General features: G+C 46.8%; 2 protein-coding genes across 6 annotated transcripts in view; one reads left to right on the forward strand and one right to left on the reverse strand.

Annotated features, from left to right (window-relative positions):
* Nucleotides 1-271: 271 nt before the first annotated feature.
* On the forward strand, nt 272-7,024 carry LOC126560760 (uncharacterized). Its single transcript, XM_050216713.1, has 2 exons — nt 272-5,263; nt 7,001-7,024. The coding sequence occupies exons 1-2, from the start codon at nt 272-274 to the stop codon at nt 7,022-7,024; spliced, it is 5,016 nt and encodes a 1,671-aa protein (XP_050072670.1).
* Nucleotides 7,025-7,990: 966 nt separating this feature from the next.
* The window catches only part of LOC126561276 (FH1/FH2 domain-containing protein 3), a 61,093-nt gene continuing 46,724 nt past the window's right edge, over nt 7,991-22,359 (reverse strand). Inside the window, exons 5-13 of one of the 5 annotated variants that reach the window (XM_050217252.1) lie at nt 16,554-16,962; nt 15,631-16,391; nt 14,817-15,437; nt 14,086-14,654; nt 13,878-14,024; nt 10,149-10,963; nt 9,841-10,080; nt 9,469-9,773; nt 7,991-8,090 (exon numbers count right to left, since the gene is read on the reverse strand). In XM_050217252.1, coding sequence (XP_050073209.1) covers nt 8,017-8,090; nt 9,469-9,773; nt 9,841-10,080; nt 10,149-10,963; nt 13,878-14,024; nt 14,086-14,654; nt 14,817-15,437; nt 15,631-16,391; nt 16,554-16,962 — 3,941 coding nt within the window. In that variant the 3' untranslated portion in view covers nt 7,991-8,016. Of the gene's footprint in view, nt 8,091-8,984; nt 9,071-9,468; nt 9,774-9,840; nt 10,081-10,148; nt 10,964-13,877; nt 14,025-14,085; nt 14,658-14,816; nt 15,438-15,630; nt 16,392-16,553; nt 16,963-22,359 lie in introns of those variants that run through there. The other 4 variants (XM_050217255.1, XM_050217256.1, XM_050217254.1 and 1 more) reach the window with 4 other exon arrangements.

Below are 22,359 nucleotides of genomic sequence, written 5' to 3' on the forward strand. Positions count from 1 at the left end.
TGAAATGGAAGTGGATCGGAAGGATTGCTGCCAGGCTTGCAGTGATCAAGTGGACGAAGCAACTTTTGTGGCGTGTGATAGTTGCGACTCATGGTGGCATTTTTCGTGCGTCGGTATAACGGAATCGCCGGAAGCCGTGGAAAAGCGGAAGTGGTTGTGCGTCGCGTGCACGGGCAGAGAGCGTTCTGGAGCGGTAAAAAGGACGCCGATCAAGCACGTGGCGGCACCAACAGGTCCAGCAACACATAACCTCAAACGGGTTGAGGTTATGATGCCCACGGTAGAAAGCGTCAATCTTTCTCCGCGTGAAACAAGCGACGGCGTGTTGGAAAATCCTAACCTCAAGTTGGTTGAGGTTACGAAACGCTTGGCGGAAGGCTTCAACCTGCACTCACGGAATACAACCGACAGCGTGGCGGCAAATTCTAACCTCACTCTTGCTAAGGGATCCGACAGTATGGCAAACAAGCTAGCCATAATGAAGCGACGGCAAGAAGCGGAGAGGAAACGGGTGGAACTGGAGTTGCAGCTGCGGTTCGTGAAGGAAGAGGAGCAGATTTTGGCTGAGGAACTGGGCGTGCAAGTGACCGCTGAGACATCGACAGTGATACCATCCTGTGCGGAGGGTGGTTCGATGGAACGTGTGAGACGTGAGGAGCGCGGTTATGCCCAGCAGGAGGTGAATGTGCATCGCAACATACCAACCGAATTACCCGTGTTTGCCGGGGACCCGGCGGACTGGCCAATATTCATCGCGCATTATGAGTATACTACGGACAAATTCGGCTTTTCCAACTGGGAAAATATGTTGCGTTTGCAAAAGGCGCTGAAGGGTCCCGCTCTAGAGGCAGTGCGTAGCCGTTTACTTTTGCCGGAAGTGGTACCGCAAGTGATAGCAACGCTGCGCTCACGTTATGGTCGGCCAACGCATCTCATCTCGGCGTTAATCGAGAAAGTGCGTAGGATGGCTGCACCCTGCATGGAGAAGCCCTACACCATCGTGGCGTTCGGTGAAGCGGTGCAAAGCATGGTGGACCATATGAAGGCCGCTGGACGAGAGGCGCATCTGACTAACCCGTTGCTGCTACAGGAGATCGTGGACAAGCTACCGATGACCGAGAAATATAATTGGGTGCGATTTGTACGGCACATCGACGAACCAGACCTCCGGATGTTTGCAGAGTACATGGCCGAGTTGCAGAGCGCTGCGGAGACGTTGACCAACCGGGAGTTACCATCGTGGAAGGCGGCGGAAAGGAAGAAGCCCAGCACCAAGGCTTATGTGCACGCACATGTCGATCATCAGGAATCAACAACATCTGGGAATAACTCAACGCAGGTAGGGAAATCATTGCGTTGTTTTATTTGCGATAAAAGGGGACACGATGTGGGAAAATGTTTTGAGTTTGTAGCAATGTCGGTTAAGGAACGGTGGAATAAGGCTCGTGCACATTCTTTGTGCTTCGGCTGCCTGGGCAAGCACAACTGGCGGACGTGCCGCAACAGGCCAGTGTGTGGCAAAGAAGGGTGTACGTACCGACATCATGCGTTGCTGCACGGAGTGGAGGAGTCTCGGCGAGTCAGCAATGAGATCGGCGCTTCGGAACCCGGGATTGGAAGGAACAATGGTGGTGCTATTGCGGAAAGCAACCATCATCAGTACGCATCGTCTTCGTCGAAGGCACTCTTCCGGATTGTGCCTGTCACCGTGTATGGTCCGGCTGGAGCGGTGGCAACGTTTGCCTTTTTGGATGAAGGTTCATCCATGACGTTGGTTGACGAGGATTTGGCAGAGAAATTAGGTGTCAAGGGTGTGGTGGAGCCTCTTTGCATTCGTTGGACCGGCAATACAACAAGGGTCGAGGCTGGGTCCAGACGCGTAAATCTCGAGGTGGGTCCGATTGGTTCTACAAGGCGTTTTGCGGTCAATTCGGTACGTACGGTTCCAGCCATGAACCTACCGCGGCAATCCTTCGTACAGGACGAAGGGAGGTGGGAACATCTGAAGCAGCTGCCGATACAGGAATATAAGGATGCGGAACCCAAGATGCTTATTGGGTTAGACAACCTGAGGCTGACGGTTCCCCTCAGGACGGTAGAGGGCGGAGATGGTGATCCAATCGCAGTCAAAACGCGTTTAGGATGGTGTATCTACGGGAAGCCGACGAACCAGGGGGGTGATAGACTACTGCACATCTGCGAGTGCAATAGCCCAAACAATCTTCACGACGCGATTGGCAAATTCTACGAACTGGAGCAAATGGGGGTGGCGTACACACACGTTCAGGATGACCCGGATACCCAACGTGCTCAACATCTATTGGAGGTTACCACGGTTCGTGTTGGAAGACGTTTCGAGTCGGGTTTATTGTGGAAGGTGGATCATTCAGAGCTTCCTTCAAGCCTCGCTATGGCGAAACGTAGGTTCGATTGTTTGGAGAAAAGGATGGAACGAGATGGTCAGCTCAAGCTGCAGGTACACCGTCAGATTCGCGAGCTGCTGGACAAACAGTATGTGCACAAGGCAACGAAACAGGAACTGTCGGAGGCTAACCCGAAACGAATTTGGTATTTACCAATAGGAGTGGTTACTAACCCAAACAAACCTGGAAAGGTGCGTTTGATTTGGGACGCTGCAGCTAAGGCACATGGCACATCACTTAACGACATGCTGCTTAAGGGTCCTGACGAGGTTATGTCTTTACTTGGAGTACTATTCCGTTTTCGTCTGTATGCAGTGGCGGTGTGTGCAGACGTAAAGGAGATGTTTCTACAGATAAGAGTGCGGAGAGAGGACAAGCATGCACAGCGCTTCTTATGGCGGTACAATCCTTCGGACGAGCTGGATACCTACATCGTGGACGTTGTGACATTTGGCTCTACATGTTCACCCGCGACAGCGCAGTATGTCAAGAACCGGAACGCGAAAGAGCATGCCGAGAAATTCCCACGTGCGGTTGAGGGAATCCTTGAGAGCACATATGTGGACGATTTCTTAGACAGCTTTGGGACGACGGAGGAGGCGTGTCGAGTGTCTAACGAGGTCCGGAAAGTATTCAGCAATGGCGGATTCGAGCTAAGGAATTGGAGCTCGAATAGTGCAGAGGTAATTAAACACCTCGGTGAGCAGAACAGCGGAAACATCAAATATTTACCAACCATGGGGGATGATATCGAACGCGTATTAGGAATGCGTTGGCATCCTGCATCCGATACATTGGGATTCTGCACACGGGCGTGTACGGTGATAGCTGACTTCCTAAAGGCAGAGCGGATTCCAACGAAGAGAGAGGTATTACGATGTGTGATGTCATTGTATGATCCTCTTGGGTTGTTGGCGATATTCGTGATTCACGGCAAAATCCTGATACAAGATCTATGGCGAACCGGCACGCAGTGGGATGAAGAAATAAATGGCATCCAATACAGCGAATGGCGCAGATGGATAGAACTTCTCCCAACGATTGGCGACATACGCATTCCGCGTTGTTACTTTACCGAAGCATCGAAGAAAACGTACGAGAATGCCGAATGGCATGTGTTCGTCGATGCCAGCCAGCACGCATATGCATGCGCTCTTTATCTTCGCACGATCGATGAGTCCGGTGAACCGCAGTGCACCCTGGTTGGAGGAAAGGCTAAGGTGGCGCCATTAAAGCCCCTTACGATACCGAAGCTAGAACTCCAAGGTTGCGTGTTAGGCGCACGGTTCTTGCGCTACACGCAGGAACACCATCCAATTCGTGTGACACGACGAGTGCTCTGGACTGATAGCACGGTCGCTCTGTCATGGATAAGAGCGGATCCCCGAAACTACAAACCCTTCGTTGCCCATAGAGTAGTCGAGATTCTGGAGAGCACGGCAGTGGATGAGTGGCGATGGGTGCCGACAGACCACAACCCAGCGGATGAGGCAACGAAGTGGAAGGGTAGGCCGAACTTCGACTACGACGGAATCTGGTTTAAAGGGCCGGAATTCTTGCTGAACGGAGAGGACGACTGGCCGCAACAAAGATCGACCGACACAGGCACGGGAGAAGAAATACGGCGGGTAAATCTTCACACCGAGGGCCCTGATACCAGACTGTTACTCATACCTTATGAACGGTTTAGCAGGCTGGAGAGACTGCAACGGACAATTGGGTGGCTTGTGCGTTATGTAGGCAACCTGGACAAGAAGAGGAGAAGCGAGTCAGTTCTGGGAGGAGTTCTCAGCCACGAGGAACTCTATCAGGCTAATATCATCTTGTGGAAACAGACCCAGTGGACATTCTACTCGGAGGAAATTCGTGTCCTGAGCACCCAAAATGGCGATGAAGTACCCCGCGGGACGGTAGCTAAACAAAGCCGTATATACAAGCTATTGCCATTTCTGGATGAAGAAGGCGTTTTACGGATGCGAGGAAGAATAGGAGAAGCGGCGGAAGTACCCTATTCCGCAAAGTATCCAGTAATTCTACCGGGGAACTCTAAATTGGCTGAGCTAATAGTGGAGCGTTATCATCGAGTCTATCGCCACGCCAATAACGAAACAGTAGTGAACGAGGTACGACAACAGTTCCAGATCCCGAGGCTGCGAGCGTTGGTTGCGAAAACGGTGAGGAATTGTGTGTTCTGTGCAATCCGGCGGGCACTACCACAAGTACCACCAATGGCACCGCTACCAAAGGAGAGACTGGCACCGTTCGTCCGGGCGTTTACCTTCGTTGGACTCGACTACTTTGGCCCGGTATTGGTAAAGAGAGGAAGGTCGAATGAAAAGAGATGGGTTGCCGTATTCACCTGTTTGACCATACGAGCGATCCATTTGGAGGTAGTGCATAGCCTAGCGACAGAATCATGCATAATGGCGGTCAGGCGATTCGTGGCGAGGCGAGGTGCACCGATAGAAATCTTCAGTGACAACGGGACCAACTTCGTGGGCGCTAGCAGACAACTTCGGAAAGAAATCGAGCAGCGTAATGAAATCCTGGCAACGACTTTCACCAATGAACACACCCGTTGGAACTTCAACCCGCCTGGTGCTCCCCATATGGGAGGCGCATGGGAGCGTATGGTGCGCTCAGTGAAGGCTGCGATCAGCACGGTAATGGAGGTGAGGAATTTACCGAATGACGAGACATTCGAGACCATATTGTACGATGCTGAGGCCATGATCAACTCTAGACCGTTGACGTACGTACCGTTAGATCCGGAGAACCGAGAGGCGATTACACCAAATCACTTCCTGTTGGGAAGTTCTTCGGGAGTTAAACAACGGCCGGTACTACCCACTAACTATAGAGACAGCCTAAGGGGGAATTGGAAGTTAGCGCAACATATCCTAGATAGGATGTGGAGAAGGTGGATTAAGGAGTACCTTCCAGTAATCACGCGTCGATGTAAGTGGTTTGAAAATGTCCGAGAGGTAAGGACAGGGGATTTGGTACTGATAGTAGAAGGGACAATTAGGAACAACTGGAAGAGGGGTATGGTAGAAGGAGTTATTACAGGAGTTGATGGGCATGTGCGACAAGCGTGGGTTCGCACCACCACAGGAACGCTAAGAAGACCGGTAGCGAAACTAGCATTACTCGACATAAATACAGGGTGACCATACATAGTTGGTCACGGGCTGGGGGAATGTTAGGAAGGAAAATGACAGTTGGGGAACTGACGTACGAGGGACAGCTGTCAGAACAATGGTTGGGACAGGTAGCTGTCAAAGATGGGTCAACCCGGCAGTAGCGAGATAAACGGGGAATAGGTGGCACCGTTTTAAAGTTTTGGACAAAATAAATAACTAAAACCATCACCAAGTATTCTCCGTGCTATTCACTTGGAAGTTGTGACAACACTAGGAGTGGATCGTTTGAGTCAAATACTGTGCGGCGCGCAGGAATCGTTACAGGTGGATGGGAAGGAAGGGGTCTTGATGGGACATAGAAAGGAATAACCGACAGGAGGGATGGCGCGTCGCAAACTCCAAGAATCAGTCCAGCGATAAATATGGCTTGATGGCCTGGGAATGTCTCGATTTCAATGAGGGGAGCTCCAAAATAGGGAACCGATTGAAGCATTCATGTTCTTGTCTAGTACAAGAACTGGTGTTATTAACAATGTCAGTTTTGATCTTGATTACCGAATGAGTGTTTTAATCATATCAGAGTAAAATTACTTCTTATAAACCATTCATGTAAAGGATTGTTTCTTTTTCTCTGAGTTGTTATTTTTGTTATGTGTTATGTAAAGCACTATTTTATTTTTAATTAACCATTTGAACAACTAAGCAAATGCTCGGGTTTTTTAGGCTCATCCTGTTGTTGACGCTGCAAGGCCTACCAGCAGCGGGCCAGTGATAGAAGCGATTGCCGTTCCATTGTAGTGAGGATTAACTATCTAACTACGTAGTATCTGCAAGTCTATTAAGCGAATCGATGGCCTACGTGACCTCGTAGTTCTTATATTTAACCAGATGCTAGGAAAATCCTTCCCGATGTTGAGGTTGGAAACTTCGAAGAGATCATCTTCTAAAAATTAATTATAATCCTAACCTACGCAATTGACGTAATTGGTTTGAGGTTTTTTTTTTTGTAGCCGAAGCTTATCAAAAGAACAACAAGATGGCGGAAAAGCATCTACTAACAAAAAATGCACTACTTAGAGGTTGATATGTACATGCGTAGATTCGAAAGGAAACCAGCATCATCTTTTTGTTAACACTCAGTATCGTCAAAAACTCTCTCAAACGGTAGAGATCATTTATGAAGAAGTTGAGAAGAATTTCCCACAAATGAAATGAAAGAAAATTGGATGATCTGTCATAATGGTGAGATGACCATTATGACCTGCAGAACTGCCACATTATTGTGTAGCAAATTAGACTCGCTAGGTTTCGCTTTCCTGGTTATGTCTTTAGAATTGCATTGTAAAATTGGGTGGACGACTAAAAAGATAATGGAAATAGTAGATCTTTTTCTTATTGCTAACACATATTTCCAACCCGTCTTGCCTTTCGCAGGGCTTCCGCTCAGACGAAGATTAACAAACTTACCTTTCACAAACAATTCGATTCACAAGTTTTCCCCCAAAAACAGTAAACAATTCATTTTCAGTGGTCTATAATTTATTAATATTGTTTATTATGTGTCGTTCATCAATGCAGAAAATTATCCTGCACCTGATAGCGGACTTTTGTGTATGCATTAGCGTCCCATACATTTGCTCTACGTATCGAACCTGTCGTTGTCGTATTCTGCTGCATAATTGTTATAACTGGTTGCTAAATAAATTTCATTTAAAAAAAAAACTGTTTGTTCTTTTATACACTGCATTATCGTTTTTTTTTTGCGATCGGTGCCAGTGGTTGGTCTGTTTTTGTGTTTCGACGCACGATTTTCCCTTTAATCTTTGATTTTCTTAAGGATTGAGTCTTTTGTTCGTAAAAAGTATCTTTTACCTTTTTTTCGTATCACATTGGCAATGTAACAGCAGCAAATGTTGTTTTTTTCTTCATTTGTTTCAATACGATCACTACTATTAGGGTATTAGTTTTCAGGTTTGGCGATTTCATACTTCATTGCACAGTAAAAGCTATACGCGCTATATTCTATATTTGATCGGCCATGCTTGCTCAGCCAACGCCTTGAAGTGTATGCAATGATACTCATTTTCTTATTTGGCCTAGCTAATGTTTGCTTCGGATTCAGATTTTGGTAGTGATATAAAATGTCCTGTTTCACGCACAGTGTGAAACAGTAAGCTCTTCGAACTGATCCCACATCCCATTGGAATTATTTCATGCGGAAAAGAATGTTGAATGAGGCGTATCGATCGTGGAACATCATTTACTCGCGCGGCTGGCATTTTTCTCACTGGTATCGCTATCAAAACTTCACTGTCCTCTTCGACTATCAGCTATGCCGCTTACGCACACACACACTCCGTCATAGCCCGTAGCACAAATGTCCTTCAGTTCGCCGTCCGTCGTTACCCTCCTTTCGGGCCTCAGTGAGCGGCTGATGATGCGGCCCGAATTCAATATCCTTTTATTAACGAGGCCACATGTTGCTTTTCCTCCTCCGATAATCCGTTCTTCAACGTGCGTCGTACTGTTGCGTGTGCATGTGTTTCGATGGGGAAGGATGTCATGTTTTCGTTGTTATCGTTGGTGTTGCGATGATGACGATGATTGGCAGCCAAGGATTGGAAAGGCGTTTGAGAAACAAAAAAATACAAGAAATATGATGAAATAAAAAAATGAAACGCGTTTAATGCTTGATAAAGTTTCTCTGTCCATGCTACAAGCGTAATGAGAAAGGGGAGAAATGAGTGCGAAACTGTGGCACTTTTCATTGTCATGCAAACGGTGGGCACTAGGAGTAGGAGGTACGTGGAACGACGGCATTGTCAGTCACTGATGCATGCGCTATCCATGCGTCCAAGGTAGGGAAGTAAGGACATAGAGTACACAGGGAATGGGAATGTTCAAACTGTTGCTGACGGTTGCTGTATCGATTCATGCATTTACAAATGCCATCGATTGTCAAGTTTCAACAAATTTAGAACATTTATTAATATGTTAAGTTTTAAAAAGTGTAACAAAAGTCTTACTATATTTAATAAATTCATGCTGGAAAAATCAACTATTTAATTAGTAAAAAAAAATTCGAACTCAAACTCGAACTCGAACTACCGGGAAGGATTGAAGGGTATAAAATGTTTGACAAACACAATTAACGAACCAAAAACTAATAAAAGGCAGAAACACACAGTCAAACGCACTTGGGAGAAGCATAAAAACCACGAGCAAAACATTGAGGCAATATTCACCGGTATGTATAAATGGCGAACCGATACGAATGGAAAGGTTTGGAAAGTCTCCAAAGTTGGAAGTCGGTGGGCGCACTCAAGCTAAGGCACAACATGGTACACTACTACAGCCATTCGTGACGGGGTAGGGCAAAACGGGATAAACCCTAACGATACACGATACAGGGGAAGGAAGATGTGGCGAGTGGCACTCGTTAAAGGGGAGGTGACCTTCCGGTTCGTTCCATTGTGAATCCTTCGCGCGTTCTAGATCGCTTAACTGTATCGTCGATTGGGAAAGAAATGGGGAAAGAATAGGAAAGAATACTCCATCAAATTGTGTGGACCTTTCTGCTATTTCGTTGCTCCTTTGTATGGCACAACGCGTGCTAGTTCGAGAAGGAAGGAGGAATGTAACCAGGTTTAAGCGGTGGCTTTACTTAATTTGTTACAGTGTGTTTGCTGCTCGTTTCTCGGTTTCAGTCATTCCTTTCCGTGTTTCGTTGTATGATGGTGTGTACAAAGTGCGTGAGAACCTCTCACCGAATGGATTGCCCCCCGGGCGGGTGGTTGTGGTGAGATTAAAACAACCAAAAATTAAGAAAAACATTCTTCATCCGGGAAGAGGTCGGAATGGGAAGGTATCCATCCACCATTGCCGGCAAACGGCAAACTTACATGATTTCCGATCTGCCTGGCGTGTTCGTTTCCGCTCCCTTTGCATCGGTCGTGGGGTGGCCGTTTTGGTGGCTGTTTTCACCAACGACTCCAGTATCTCGTCATCACCGTCGGTGAAGCTTTCGTCCCGGCCGCCGATTACCGAGATGGAGTTGTGGCCTGGGCTGGGTACGGTTGGGTGCGTGGAGTTCATCAGCGTTACCGGTGATGCTGTCGCATCGCCGCGCCGCCGACGCCATGTTAAGGTACCGCTCATCTCGACTTCCTCTCCTCCGGGGCCTTTGGTTGGGGTTCCAAGCAGAGTGCTATGCGGGAAAGGTTACGTTTAAAATCAATTTCTGTCGCTTTGCTATCGGAGAGGTTCAATCTTACCGCAGCTCGTCATCGGCCCGATCTTCCTGGGTTTTAAATTTGGCAACGTCCACAATCAGCTTGCCTCTAGTCTTGTTTCTCTCTCGATGGTTAGCCTTCTTTTCGATCTGCTGCTGGACACGTTCGCGCGTCGTTCGGTACTCGAGCGCAAACTCGGACACAATCCGGCAGAACTCGTTCGGGCGTGATTCGGCGATGCGTAACTGTGGCACACCAAGCCAGAGCAGGAACTTTCGATACCTACAACGAAGTAAAGGGCAAGCAATTAATGCATGTCCTGATGGACTTCAACCGCTATTCTTCCCTACCTGTTCAGTACCCGTCGATGCACAATGTCCAGGATGATAATCCGCTCAGCACAATCGGCCAGGAAATCGATCAGCTTCTGCTTGAGATGTGGTGCAGTGTCGTGTTTGCCGATCAGCTTCAGCCGGTCCCACGATGCCTTACATTCCGTCTCGAGGTAGACAATGTTGTGGGCCAGCTCGTTAAAGTCCGCCTTGGAGGCGCGCGTGATCGGCCCAATCTCGGAGTACAGATCCGTAGTGTTGGCCTGCGATTCCATCACCATGTGGCAGAGATGGTGCAGCAGCGAATGCTTGTGCACGGTATCCTTCACCTCCGGCACCTTGGCCAGATAATCGATCTGGAAACCCTTGACCGGTGCGCCGTTCAGAAAGATACCAATGTTCAGCAGCGTCGAGAGGATGCACTTGAACGTAAGATTGGACTTGAGCAGCTCGATGCCCTGCTTCAGATCGTTCAGCGGCTCCGCTATTTCCTTCTCAATGTTCTCAAAGTCCAGCTTGAACGCCCACAGCTTTAACCGTGCCCCCAGCTCCGAGATGGAGGACAGCGTCAGCAGAAACTGTTCGGCCGTACCGAGCGGTAGCTCGGGATTGAGCATCTGCGCCTCCTGAATCTTGCACCGTTCCTCGTCCGACGGCAGCATGTTCAGCAGCTTGTCGATGCCTTCGCGTGTCACGACCGTAGAGTCCATCTTCAGAATGGCCGCTTTAATGGCTCTCGGGGGAGGCAGCTTCGTCATGGCGATGTTGATCGCGTTCGAGCGCTTATGGTCCAGGACGATGATTTCCTTGTTCTTGTTCAGCTCCTGTTGCTTCTGCACGGGTGGACAATTTGATAATCACGTTGTTGAACGATGGAACGTAGTACACCCGGACAAGATGGGACGAAAAAAAAGTGTACCAAGCATGTAAAAAAGGAGAAAGAGTGAAGAAAAAAAAAACGGATAACAACAGTTTACTAAATGGTCTCCCGAAGGTGGTGTGCAAGGACAGTACGGTTTTATTAAATTTTCGTCCTGTCAGTAAGAAAGAAGGAGACGGATAAAAGGGTAAAAAAAACGGCGCAGCGAACGAAAACGGTGGCACTGCCTTCGAACACCCGCATACAAAAGATGGAACAAGGGTAGCAGGATAAGTTAGCGAAACTAAATAAGATGTAAAATAGGCTCATGCATATTTATGAGTGCAAACAGTGCGGCACGAAACAGGCGAACGAACTAGCAAAGTAGAAGCAGCGGGCTGACGACTTTGAGGGTTTTAGTGACGAGATAGTGTTCACGTGATAAAAAGGGCCGATGGATAGTTTCATGTTATGATTAAGCTTAAATAGCTCAATGTCATTTTTGTCCAGTTACTGGTAGGTTTTCACACGCTTTTCGTTGGAGTTAATTTGAATTAGTTTTATTTTAGTTTCGCTGAAAAATACATTTTTGTCTACTTTTTCATTTTTAAAACACGGATTCAACACGGATAAAAAAGGATTTTTTATTTTAAAAAACTGTCAAAACACACACACACACACAACATTAATTTTCCCTCTTGAATATATATGTTCCCTGTTCGTTGCATGCAAACTACCTTATCCAGTGTTTGCAACGATGAAGGAACAAGTTGCTAAACCATTCTTTGATAGAAAACTTTCCATTGCTTTCCGTACGCTGGTACGACAAGCTGGCGAAAATATTGAAAAATCATCAGAAGTAGTGATGAGGATAATGACGAAAGGATCCTAGGAAAGTTTAAACTGCATCAGTCTAGACAGATATCCCTCGAAGGAATTTCTTTGTGAAACGAATGAGCTGGAGCAAAACTTGATCCGGCTTTGTTTCACAAGAATGTGCGGGACAGGTTCATGTGAACGTTAAATCTCAATTGAGAGCCAGAATGTGAGATTTGCTGGAATCAGGAAAAAACTTTCCAGATCTCATCTCGTTAGTAACTTAATCAATACAGCGCCACCCAAGAATACCAAGCGGAGTCTGACAAATAACGGGAAAAATTGGTTGGATAAGAGTATCACATTCATCTTTCGTTATGTGTGTGTGTGTTTGTACACGTATGCTTAGCTTAGTATCGCAGGTTAAGTATATTGGTTACCCAATCAAACGATGATTTCTGGTGCGATAAATCAGCCAAGTCTGCTCCAAATTTCCAATGGGGCCTCCCCTAACAAATGATGCCTTTCAGTAACCTTGCATCCCGCAAGGCTTTCATCATGATATCTGCTTACTTTCATCTATTTTTAACAAATACTATATCCTGCTCTATACATTTCCATCATCCTTTTCCCCATTGCATGGTTGCAAAGGAAGATGGCACGCAAGGAATGAAGGAAATTTTATGTAACTTTTACCCATCCAGGTTTTTTCGAAAAGAATCGACAGGGGTTCGTTTGAGCTTTCCTCTCACTACTCCTCGACAGTGTCGGTGAGTTTTGTGATGCACACAGGTTGGAGTAAGCCAATCTTTTTTTCCAAGGGAAATGAAATAAAGCTAAGCAATGGGAAAAAAGAGAGCAAAGTGCTACATTAAACCGATCGATTTCGCTTAGACGTACAAACATACAAATACACAAAGTGTTGCCGTCACGACCAAATTGAGGCTTCGGAGGCGGATATCAAATAGAATCATTGCAACAACAGCAAAGATGCAGCAAAGAGGATTAAGATACGGAAAGGAATGTGAAGGCTGCTGTACACCAGCGACCTGAACAAAACAGCATGCTTAAAGCAAACAAGGAATGGCAAAAAAAGGATCTCCAATCGGGTTCTCAATGCGCGTTACGGTTAGCAGGTTTACAAAGGGATAGGAAATGGAAATCCATGCAAAACATACACATGTACACAAAGGCAACACACATTATGCTACTCTTGGCGTGTATTTTGTTGCCGCCCATGCAGAGGTGGCTGGTCGGAGGGTCAAAAATTAAATGTGATGTTAAGATGGGATTTAGCTCAATTGATGTCTATGGTCGTAAAGTTAAATAAGGTGAGATTAGGAGAGGATTGAAATGTTCCATATTCTATCTTTTGCGTTTTGTGTTATGCGATCCATTTTGTTAAACATTCGTACAATTTAATATAAAGCATTAGCATCGCGGGATATACAAATACAGATATTAAGGTGATGCATTGTGAAGCAGCAAAAACGTTACAAACCACAACAACACGAGTGACACGGATACATCCGAAACGGGGGAGAAAAAAAACTACAAAACCACTCACCTCCTGGTTAGGTCGTGTACAGAATTTAGTCATGATGGTTTTGATAGAAACATACAAACGAGTATGACGGTGAAGGGATAATTTGATTGATTTTGTAGACGAAAAAGGTGATACGATATGCAGTGGGAATTGGATTTTGCAGTAATGGTGGTAATGGTAGTCCCCGCAACGAAAACGTTGCCCATGTGTGCGGTGATAAAAATGGCCGCATAGCATTTTTTCGTCCACGCGTGCATGATCGAACCGAATGATGTTTTGCATAGCAAAAGTAGTGCGATGTGTGATCGAAATTTTGGGCCATGAACGAACGACGGATGGACAGATTGAAAGAAAAGGTAAAGAGAAACAGAAACAGATGAGTTATGAACACTGGGTAGTACATTAGTACTGTAAGTAGTGACCGATGATGCTTCATCGACGAACACGACGACAACGGACCGAAACTTGATCCGACTCTTCGATACTTTAATGCTGAAATTCTGCAAAGCAATGGCAGACCGCTTACCTTGGTCATCAAATCTTTGGCACGGGATTCGAACAGATGCTCCAGCTTCTGTGTGTCGACTATCGCTTCCGGCAGCTCATCCCAGATGGTGCGTTGAATCACTGCCGGGATCATGTCGTCGCGCACTTCCTTCCAGAACAGTTTTACCTGCAGAAGATTCCTTTAATGTATTTCAAAATTGCACCGATAAGCGATCACTGCTACGTACAGTCTTTTTATTTTTCTTAATAGTGGCCGAACCGTCCAAACTGTTCAGTTGGGGCATGCCATTTCCATTAAGCATATTGCCCGGCAGTGGCACTAGGTTGGTTGGCGGTGGACGCATCATGCTCGGTGGCGGTGGCATTCCGTTCATCAACATACCACCTGGTGGGGGCGGTGGCGGTACAGCACCACCAAAGCCACGCGGGGCCAGCAAATCTTTGTCGTCGTCCGACGTCAGATCCGTAAAGTCCAGATCACACAGGCTGAGCTTGCGCGTCATGTTCTTAACTATCTCTTCCCAGTGAAGCTCATTTTCCGATTTCTTCGGCTCACCGTTGGCCAACTTCTTGATATCATTGTCCACACTGGGCGATCGTGAGATGTCCTTGTTGCTTTTGCTCTTTGCCAACCCTTCCTTGGCCTTGGAAATCAGTCCCGACATGTCACCGATACGATTCTGCGGTTTTTCCTCCTGCGGGCTCAGCGGCAAGCAGCTCAGCTTTTGGGTCAGATCCTTCACTGTGTGGTCCTTCTTCAGCTGTAGGATCAGTTTCTTATCTTCGTTGTCCGATTCTGCTAGAAGGTAAAGGAAAGGTGTTAGATTGAGGACGAATACTGTGTCGGTGAGTCAAACAAAACGATTAGTAAGGTTGGCATACAATGTTAGGGTTAAACTGCTCCAGTCTTAATAGAAGCTGGAATCTGATGGTGGTCAGCCTAGTTACAAAACCTTACCTTGAACCGGTGGGAGATCTTGACTCTTGGTTTCGGCATGGTTCCCGTTCACGATGCCATTCGTCCGTTCGTACCCAGCGTTTGTGGCGGGTCTTCGATGATAGGTCGAATCTGAGGAATCCTTACCGTTTGTTAGCTGCTTCCCATATGTACTCATCGAGAGAGTCATCTGTGTCTTAATGTTAGGACTCTTGTTCTCGTCATCTGGTTCCGTCAGTACGCTGGCACAACCCCGCGTACTTCTTACGCTATTGCCATTGAGATCTACCTTGCAACGATCGGTGGCTGTGCCGTTTGAACCACTGATGCCATGCTTGTTGAGCAACAGATTGCGACTGTTACGGTACTCCACACTGTCCAACGGAGATGTGCCATTGATCGTGCCGTTTCCATTAGTCTGAACGATACCGTTTGTGTGTTCGGAATGATTAGAGGGTTGTTGCTTGTGCAAAATCACAGACGAGGTTAGACCGCCATTCAGCCGTAACTGAAGTTTATCTTCTTCGTGGATGGTTGGTGGTGTTAGCAGCAAGGAGTTGGCAGGCGTTCCAACAGCAGAACCATTGGTGAGTCCACTGGATCGGCGGTAGAATCCTCCATTCCAGTGTGCCGCCGAGTATCCTAATTGATCGAATACATCGAGCAAGCCACAAACGAAACGCACACACATACACACGAGAAGGTAAAGTAAGCATGCGCAAAGGAATACAATGACGTAAGTTAGTAACAATGAGCTCGATAAAGTATCACACAGAATGACGTATTAGCAGATTAAGCTTTCTCAAAATAAACGTTCCTACAGATGCGTACGTACCATTGTTGACATTATTGGCGTCTTCTGCCGTAGGAATACAGCCGTTCTGGAACTGTCCGAGCTCTTGCTGTTCACGTATTAAATTCTTCTGTCGCTCGGCACGTTCCCGGCGACGACGCAATCCCGGTGTGACGCCGGTAGTGTCACGAGATGGATCGTGATAACCGGTTCCCGGCAGATGATCACCGCTGTGCGCCGAGCTTGAACTGTCCTCGTCCTGTTGGCGCTGTTGTCCGGGCAGTTGCAGTCCACCGTATAGCTGTACCGGTGCAATTGGTGGGGGTAATGGTGGAGGAGGAGGAGGAGGTGGAGGACCACTGGGTGGCGCCGCATACATGGGATAGGCGGATAATGGCGGCGGAGGGGGTGGCGGTGGAGGAGGAGGAGCAACTGAAGGAGGTGGAGGTGGAGCAGTACCCGTGCTGTGTCGACGCGATTTTCGTCGATCAGTCGTATCGTTGCCGGTGGAACGATACCGAAGCGTTTTGCGGACAGTATTGTCCGGTATGCGTATACCATCACACTCACCGTCCTCGAAACGTAGGACGCTTTCGTAGAGTTGCAGCTGATCAAGTAGATCGAGATCCGTGCCCGGGCGGGACATGTACCGTTGGATGATGCCCTCCATGCCTTGCTGCTCGAGGAAGTCACTCTCGTCATAGAAGCTGTCCTGATCACTTAAACCAGACAGTGTTTTATTGATCAGAGACGTAGCGTAGATCAATAGTTCAGTGTCAGCATTCTCGTAGTCTTTTAGTAATCTGGAAATAACAAGATTGGTAATGCATTGTTAAACAAAACTGTTATTTTGTCGATTACTCAGATGTAATCGACATATACATCGTGCCTTGAAACTGCAGCTCAAAAACCGGAGGCTCCGAGCAACCTAAGAGCCCAGCCTTACAAAAAATCTCCCTACTTACCGCATGATGTTGTTCCATGGAACCACTGCCCGTGCCGTATCCATAAACCGGATGGCACTAACGAGCAGGTAGCAATTTCCTTCGCAGTACTCCACAAAAACCAGCAGCAGCTTCAGTGCCGTCTTCACCACCAATCGATAGCGGGAAGCGATCAACGAGTACAGCCACTGGATTGTCGGCGAATGCTTCATCACACCGTTCATGCCGTCCACGTACAGCATCACCTGTCCGAGAGCGCGCAGGATGTAGTTCTGGTAGTTCTGGTCCGCCTCGTTGCCTATCTGTACCAGACAGTTGAGACCACCGTGCGCCACGAACCCATGCACCAGATCTTTGTCCTCCTGGAAAATCTGTTTCAACGAAAACAGTACCCGTCGCAGTTCACGGCCTTCGGAGGAAAGTAGCTTTTCTGAAATTTGCAAGAAAACACAAAAGAATTTTATTAAATTGTGATGTGTTTGGTTAAGAGTATGGGAAGATAAATCGTTGGCTATCCAATCACAACAATAATCAATACATTCTACTGTGACGTACTGGCTAAAACGAACGCCAGCGAATCGGAATATCAGAATTGACCGATCAGTGCCGCTTTGAACGTAGGCCACTAAAGACATCAATCATCCGTAGCGGTGTCCATGGCGACAGCCGCCATTTCAAGCAGAACCGGCCCAAAACCGGGCCCACCATCAGTACCGGCAATATGAACGGCGGATGGCGCCAGCCACAAGATTAGGAAGAGAAAGGATTGCTCAGGGCAGTTGCAAAATTTGCCAAGCGCTTGTAGTTTTGTTTGTCGTGCTGACGGGAAAAGTGCAACGGCAACATAGGCGTCCGCTTGAGTGTGCCTAGGTGACGATCAGTAGGAGGACGGTTACCTCAAAGACGATGACGGTGGTATCTTGCTTTTTCGTACAAAAAGGTGTCTGGCAGCGCGTTTCGAATGGTTTATCGTTTGTACAAACGGCAAAAACGGAAACATGGCACGGATGCTACATGCATTCGGCAGCAGAAGCAGCAGCAGCAGCAGCAGGAACTCTGGCAAGCGCTAAACCGATGTGCTATGCCCGCAGGCCGTTCGTTGTTGAGGAAAGCATAAACACATTTATGCTCTTGATTGAAAGGGCATTTAGGATGGGCTGGCGGAGATGAGCTGGTAGAGGAAACGTCAAACCAGTTGATGTGTAGTCGCAGAATGTCTTCGCGCATTGTGTTCATGTCGTGTGGAGCACGTCGCCGTAGCTGGTGCTGAGAGATCGCGGCGGTTTTATTTTACGCAACATAAACAGCCTTCGTGAACGCATCACCGTGTACCAGAGCTTTGCGTACGCATCAATCGCATTGTGATTCATTATTAAATTATACACGTTATTAGATAAGAGAAAATTGGACAGCCCGACGCTATCGGGGCACATACGCCTGCCGCTGGCAGGCGGCAGAATAGTGGTGGTTTCAACGACGTCACTGCATTATGCTGCGTGAGTGTGTTATGCGATAGGTGAGTTTTGTGTTCCGCGTAGTGAGAATTGTACCAGCGAGCGGGTGATTTATTTCCTGCACACAAACCGCGGGCAATGGCAGGTTAATAAAAGAAGGAAGCATTTAAAGCCATTCAGCCACAGTACTTTTCATCAAAGCGAAGTTAATAAGCTCATTAACTTGGTTAACGTCAACCGCCTGGCCTCAGGTCGTAACGTTCGCTGCCAGTTTCATCGATGCTTCTACTTCCAATAAAAAACAATCGTAAACCTTTAAATGAGTCGTTCTAAATTGGGCTCCTATTTATAGGAACATTTGTGTTATGATGTTCTTTTAATTACCGAATCGTTCGGACCGTTTTCACGTCTTTGTGTGTGTGTGTGTTTACTGCTGAACTTATTTCGTTTCCCACACTGCTCCCTAGTAAGACGAGGAATGCTCTCCTGCAATAACTCATGCACCTCGAGTAAGCAGTAAGTGAGGATCGTTTGCGTCCGAAAGCAACCGAAACCGAAAGCTCCAAACTCTGTTTCCTATCCTGCCATCAGACAAAACCAAACCAGGCCCGATTCGTTAGACCTTGATCGTGAACTTAACAACCGTACATCAATTTCATCGTTGGCTTCATCAAATCAGGCTACGAACCAATGCGTGCTGCTGCTATGCACGAATATATACCACCGGACTGTCAGTTTCGGTTTCGATCGCTACCCGATTCGAAGGTTGAGAGGGTCAGCACAGTAAATCACAACACACTCCACCGAATCCCGTAGCACTAATCGACAAAGACCCCATGGAAGAAAGCGGAAAACCATGTATCACCAATCACGACTGATGGTGTGCCTTGGTATTTGAAGGTAGCCCGTTGACGACGATGCCCACGGATGCGGTGCTACGTAGGAGTATGAGAAGAGAAGACATAAACCAGCAAAACAAAAAATCATCTGCACACTCCTGATGCAGATTAGACCTCGGCACAGAAAGAGAGAGAGAGGGAGGAAGGGAATTTAACTCCTGCCGTGATGGTGTGACAAGCAACCCTTTGCGTTGTTTCGGGATGTATGTTTTATGCGCGTACATGGTGTTGTTGTTGGTGGTCTGGGTGGTAAGAGTGCTGAAGGTTATAAACTTTTATGGCATCTTCTACCGAAGTTTTGTAAGATGGTTTTGAGCGCCGCCGCCGCTGTTCCGTACGCCATTTTTCCCTTCCAAACAAAATGTGTTCGTTCAGACGCTTCCATCGCTTTTGTGTGTTTATGGTTTTGTGGCGATCTGTGGTTTCAATATCATTCATTGAGCTTTTTAGAGAACGGTGGTGAAGGGTGACTTTTCTTCCCCGTTCCGCTTTTCATTTCTTTTCACATTTGGCAACGCTTCCTGTCGAAAGAACTGCTTCTTACATCTTTTTCGCAAGATTGGCTGTTACGATCACAATTCCACAGTAACCGATTCGCACATAAAACCCCACAGGGCAAAATGATAATGTCAAGTCTTACAAACTCCAACCGGTCGTCGTCATGTGACGAACATGTGCTACAAAGTCCTGTCGAAGCCTGATGGACATCCGGCACGGTATAACCATGGTGTGCATTTCGTGTGTACTCTCGGACGGTCTGAGAGGTCATAAATGGAGGTTTATCGACTCGGTGTACACTCTTCTGTGAGTTGAAGCATTTGATAAGTTGATGGAGAATGCAAGTAAGTTACTGTCGGGACATCTACAGGACAGGTAGGATTGAATGCTTTAAGCTTTTCTCCCCACAATAAAACTCTGCTAACAGAGCAAAACAATGTCGAAGTACTACAACTTCACAAAACTGAGCTACTTTTTCGATTCATGCAGAACCTTGGACACAAAGAACTGCCCCCCCCCCCCCCCCCCCGCCCCTTCTCACTGCATTTACTTTCCTTTCGGAGGATTCTTTTTCCCTGCACAAATCTTAGCACGTGTGGGGACTCTCATAAATAAACAACGGAATCACACAGCCGGTGACACACATTTCATCTTTTACTGTCTTAGAATCTGCCATTATTTGTCAGGCTTTATGCCATACTCGAAGGTTGTGAAATCACGCCTCACAGTGCATGAAACCTGTATGTGTGAACACACACATACAGTGTGTCAACACATTTTTTTTTGTTGTGTGTGCAACTGACGCTTTACGTTGTTCCATACAGGCAGATTGGGTAAAGAAATCGTGACAACGCTCGGAAGGGAATGAATGAATTATCTGCAGAAATTACAACCTTGACCGTTATTCAGTTCGTCTTCCGCCTGTGGTCCGTTAATCACAATTCCTTAAGACGTGCTTTGTGAGTAGTACAGGTCTCTTCTTTATCATGTGATTACGTTAAGCTCTAGGTTTCGTCCATGGTACTGTAGTTTATTCATTTGAATTTAAGTAATATTTTAATAAATATTCCTCTTAAAGTAATCCTTGTCTACCTCCTACCGGTCTCTAGATGTATCCATTTCATCCATTGTTTGGGTGTTACTATCAGGCGTGTTGCGAATATGAAACAGTATTGCTGAGTGGCCTGTGCTGTTCTGGAATATAAAGAATTTTTCTCCAGGCAAACCATGCTGGACTGTTTATATTTTCAGCCGATTGCTGATCGATTTTTCCCATTCCCGTCCACACGATGCACAGCCAATCCATGATCCCATCTCAAACATCCGGACACTGTGCCATGTGTGATAATCGATTTTTATGTATGGACTTGAATGATCCACCTCCGGCACTTTTGATTAGTTCGGAGCTATATAGCCGGATCGGCAGGGCGGATAACAGCCCATTGACCCGATGGCTTCCGTAGGACGGGCGAATCGATAGGAATCTTTGAGAGGCTCGGGACAGCAGCGTGTGTATCGAACATCCTGCACAGATTCCTTCGTCTCGTGACGTTGGTGGTACGAAGCTTTCTTATGGCTGTTAAATAATCGACCAAAAATTCCATTCCTCACACTCACGCAACAGAAATTCCTACACGTCGGGAGCGCCTTCGCCGGCAGCAGCAGCAGCAAAGCAGCCTATAAAGTTTGCCTGTCCCAAACGGTTGGCAGAATGACTTATGCGATTCGCGCGCCTCAATCTTGCGGAGAATCTTGAACATTGGCTTTGCATCGTGGCGCTGAACCGTCAATTACGGTAGAATTTGTACGCCGCGTTCACAGCCACAGTTCGCACGTGAAGGCGCAAGGGCTGCAGCGCTCAAACAAAGCTCAGGAACGTCGTCTCAAGGGGTCACACCATAAACAAGAAGCAAAGCATAAACGAGCTCAGAATATTGAACATTTCGTTTCGCATTTGTAATTTTGCACATACACCAATTCACGCACACACAAACTCGTGACAATATATGACCGCTTATACCGATGTCGCTCCTTTTCCGATAGCTGGTGTGTCGTTTCACCAATTCAAAATTTTTGGCTCAACATCTATTTGCTGACAAACATGCGACTGGGGAAGGGAAGCACGTAGGAAATTGGAGGATTTCTTCATTCTCCGGTACATTGACCTTGCATACACGAGGTTGTGGCCAAGAAGAAGCGTATTATGTAAATCATAAGAATGGTAAACGAATTCGCATGGGGACACAGGGACAGAATCGGGATTTTACCATCATAAATACTCTGTCCTTATTGTTGGGGGGGTTAGTGTAGGTTGCGATGAAGATTTCGGTTTGCCTTTGCCATTTGTGTTGGTTCACCATTTCCCGAGGATGTATGGATATTGAAATTTCCAACCGTTCCTTATGATTTGTATGCTGCATACACCCTTCGGATAGATAGATGGGCCGTACCGAATTTTCGAAAACCTCCATAATTTGTTGAGTATTTTTTATCTAAACTAAACTAAAAACACTTTATCGGTTGAACAGCTCAATGTATGCTGAGTTCGAAAGAATATTCCACAGGACCTGAATATACACTTAAGAGGATCTTTCTACGCCGGTTTTTTGTTTTGTATGTCTTACTTTCCAAAAATACCACTATCTCTAACCGCTAAGATCGTCACGTAAAATTCAATCAATGTGGCTCACAAACGGAGGCGTTAAAATAAATTGAGCTTCAATGGGCTGCGCGCATTTAAGCGAGACCTAAAAGCCTTTCGAAATTCGCGTCGAGCTGTCTGGCGGACAATAAAGCGGTTTAGCGAAGGGTAAGTCCGTTGTTTTCCGTCCCGTCCCATCGAAGGTTTACAGTGTCTCCGGGAACACGAGTCTCTCGTTGGCGGGCCCTATAGTTTGATACAATGCGGATCTAGTGTTGTACGTTGGCAGGGAAACAACAGAGAAAAGAATCATTTCAGGTAATCCCTCCTAATTT

This window comes from Anopheles maculipalpis, chromosome 3RL (genome assembly GCF_943734695.1).
Source record: "Anopheles maculipalpis chromosome 3RL, idAnoMacuDA_375_x, whole genome shotgun sequence".
Lineage (NCBI taxonomy): Eukaryota > Metazoa > Arthropoda > Insecta > Diptera > Culicidae > Anopheles > Anopheles maculipalpis.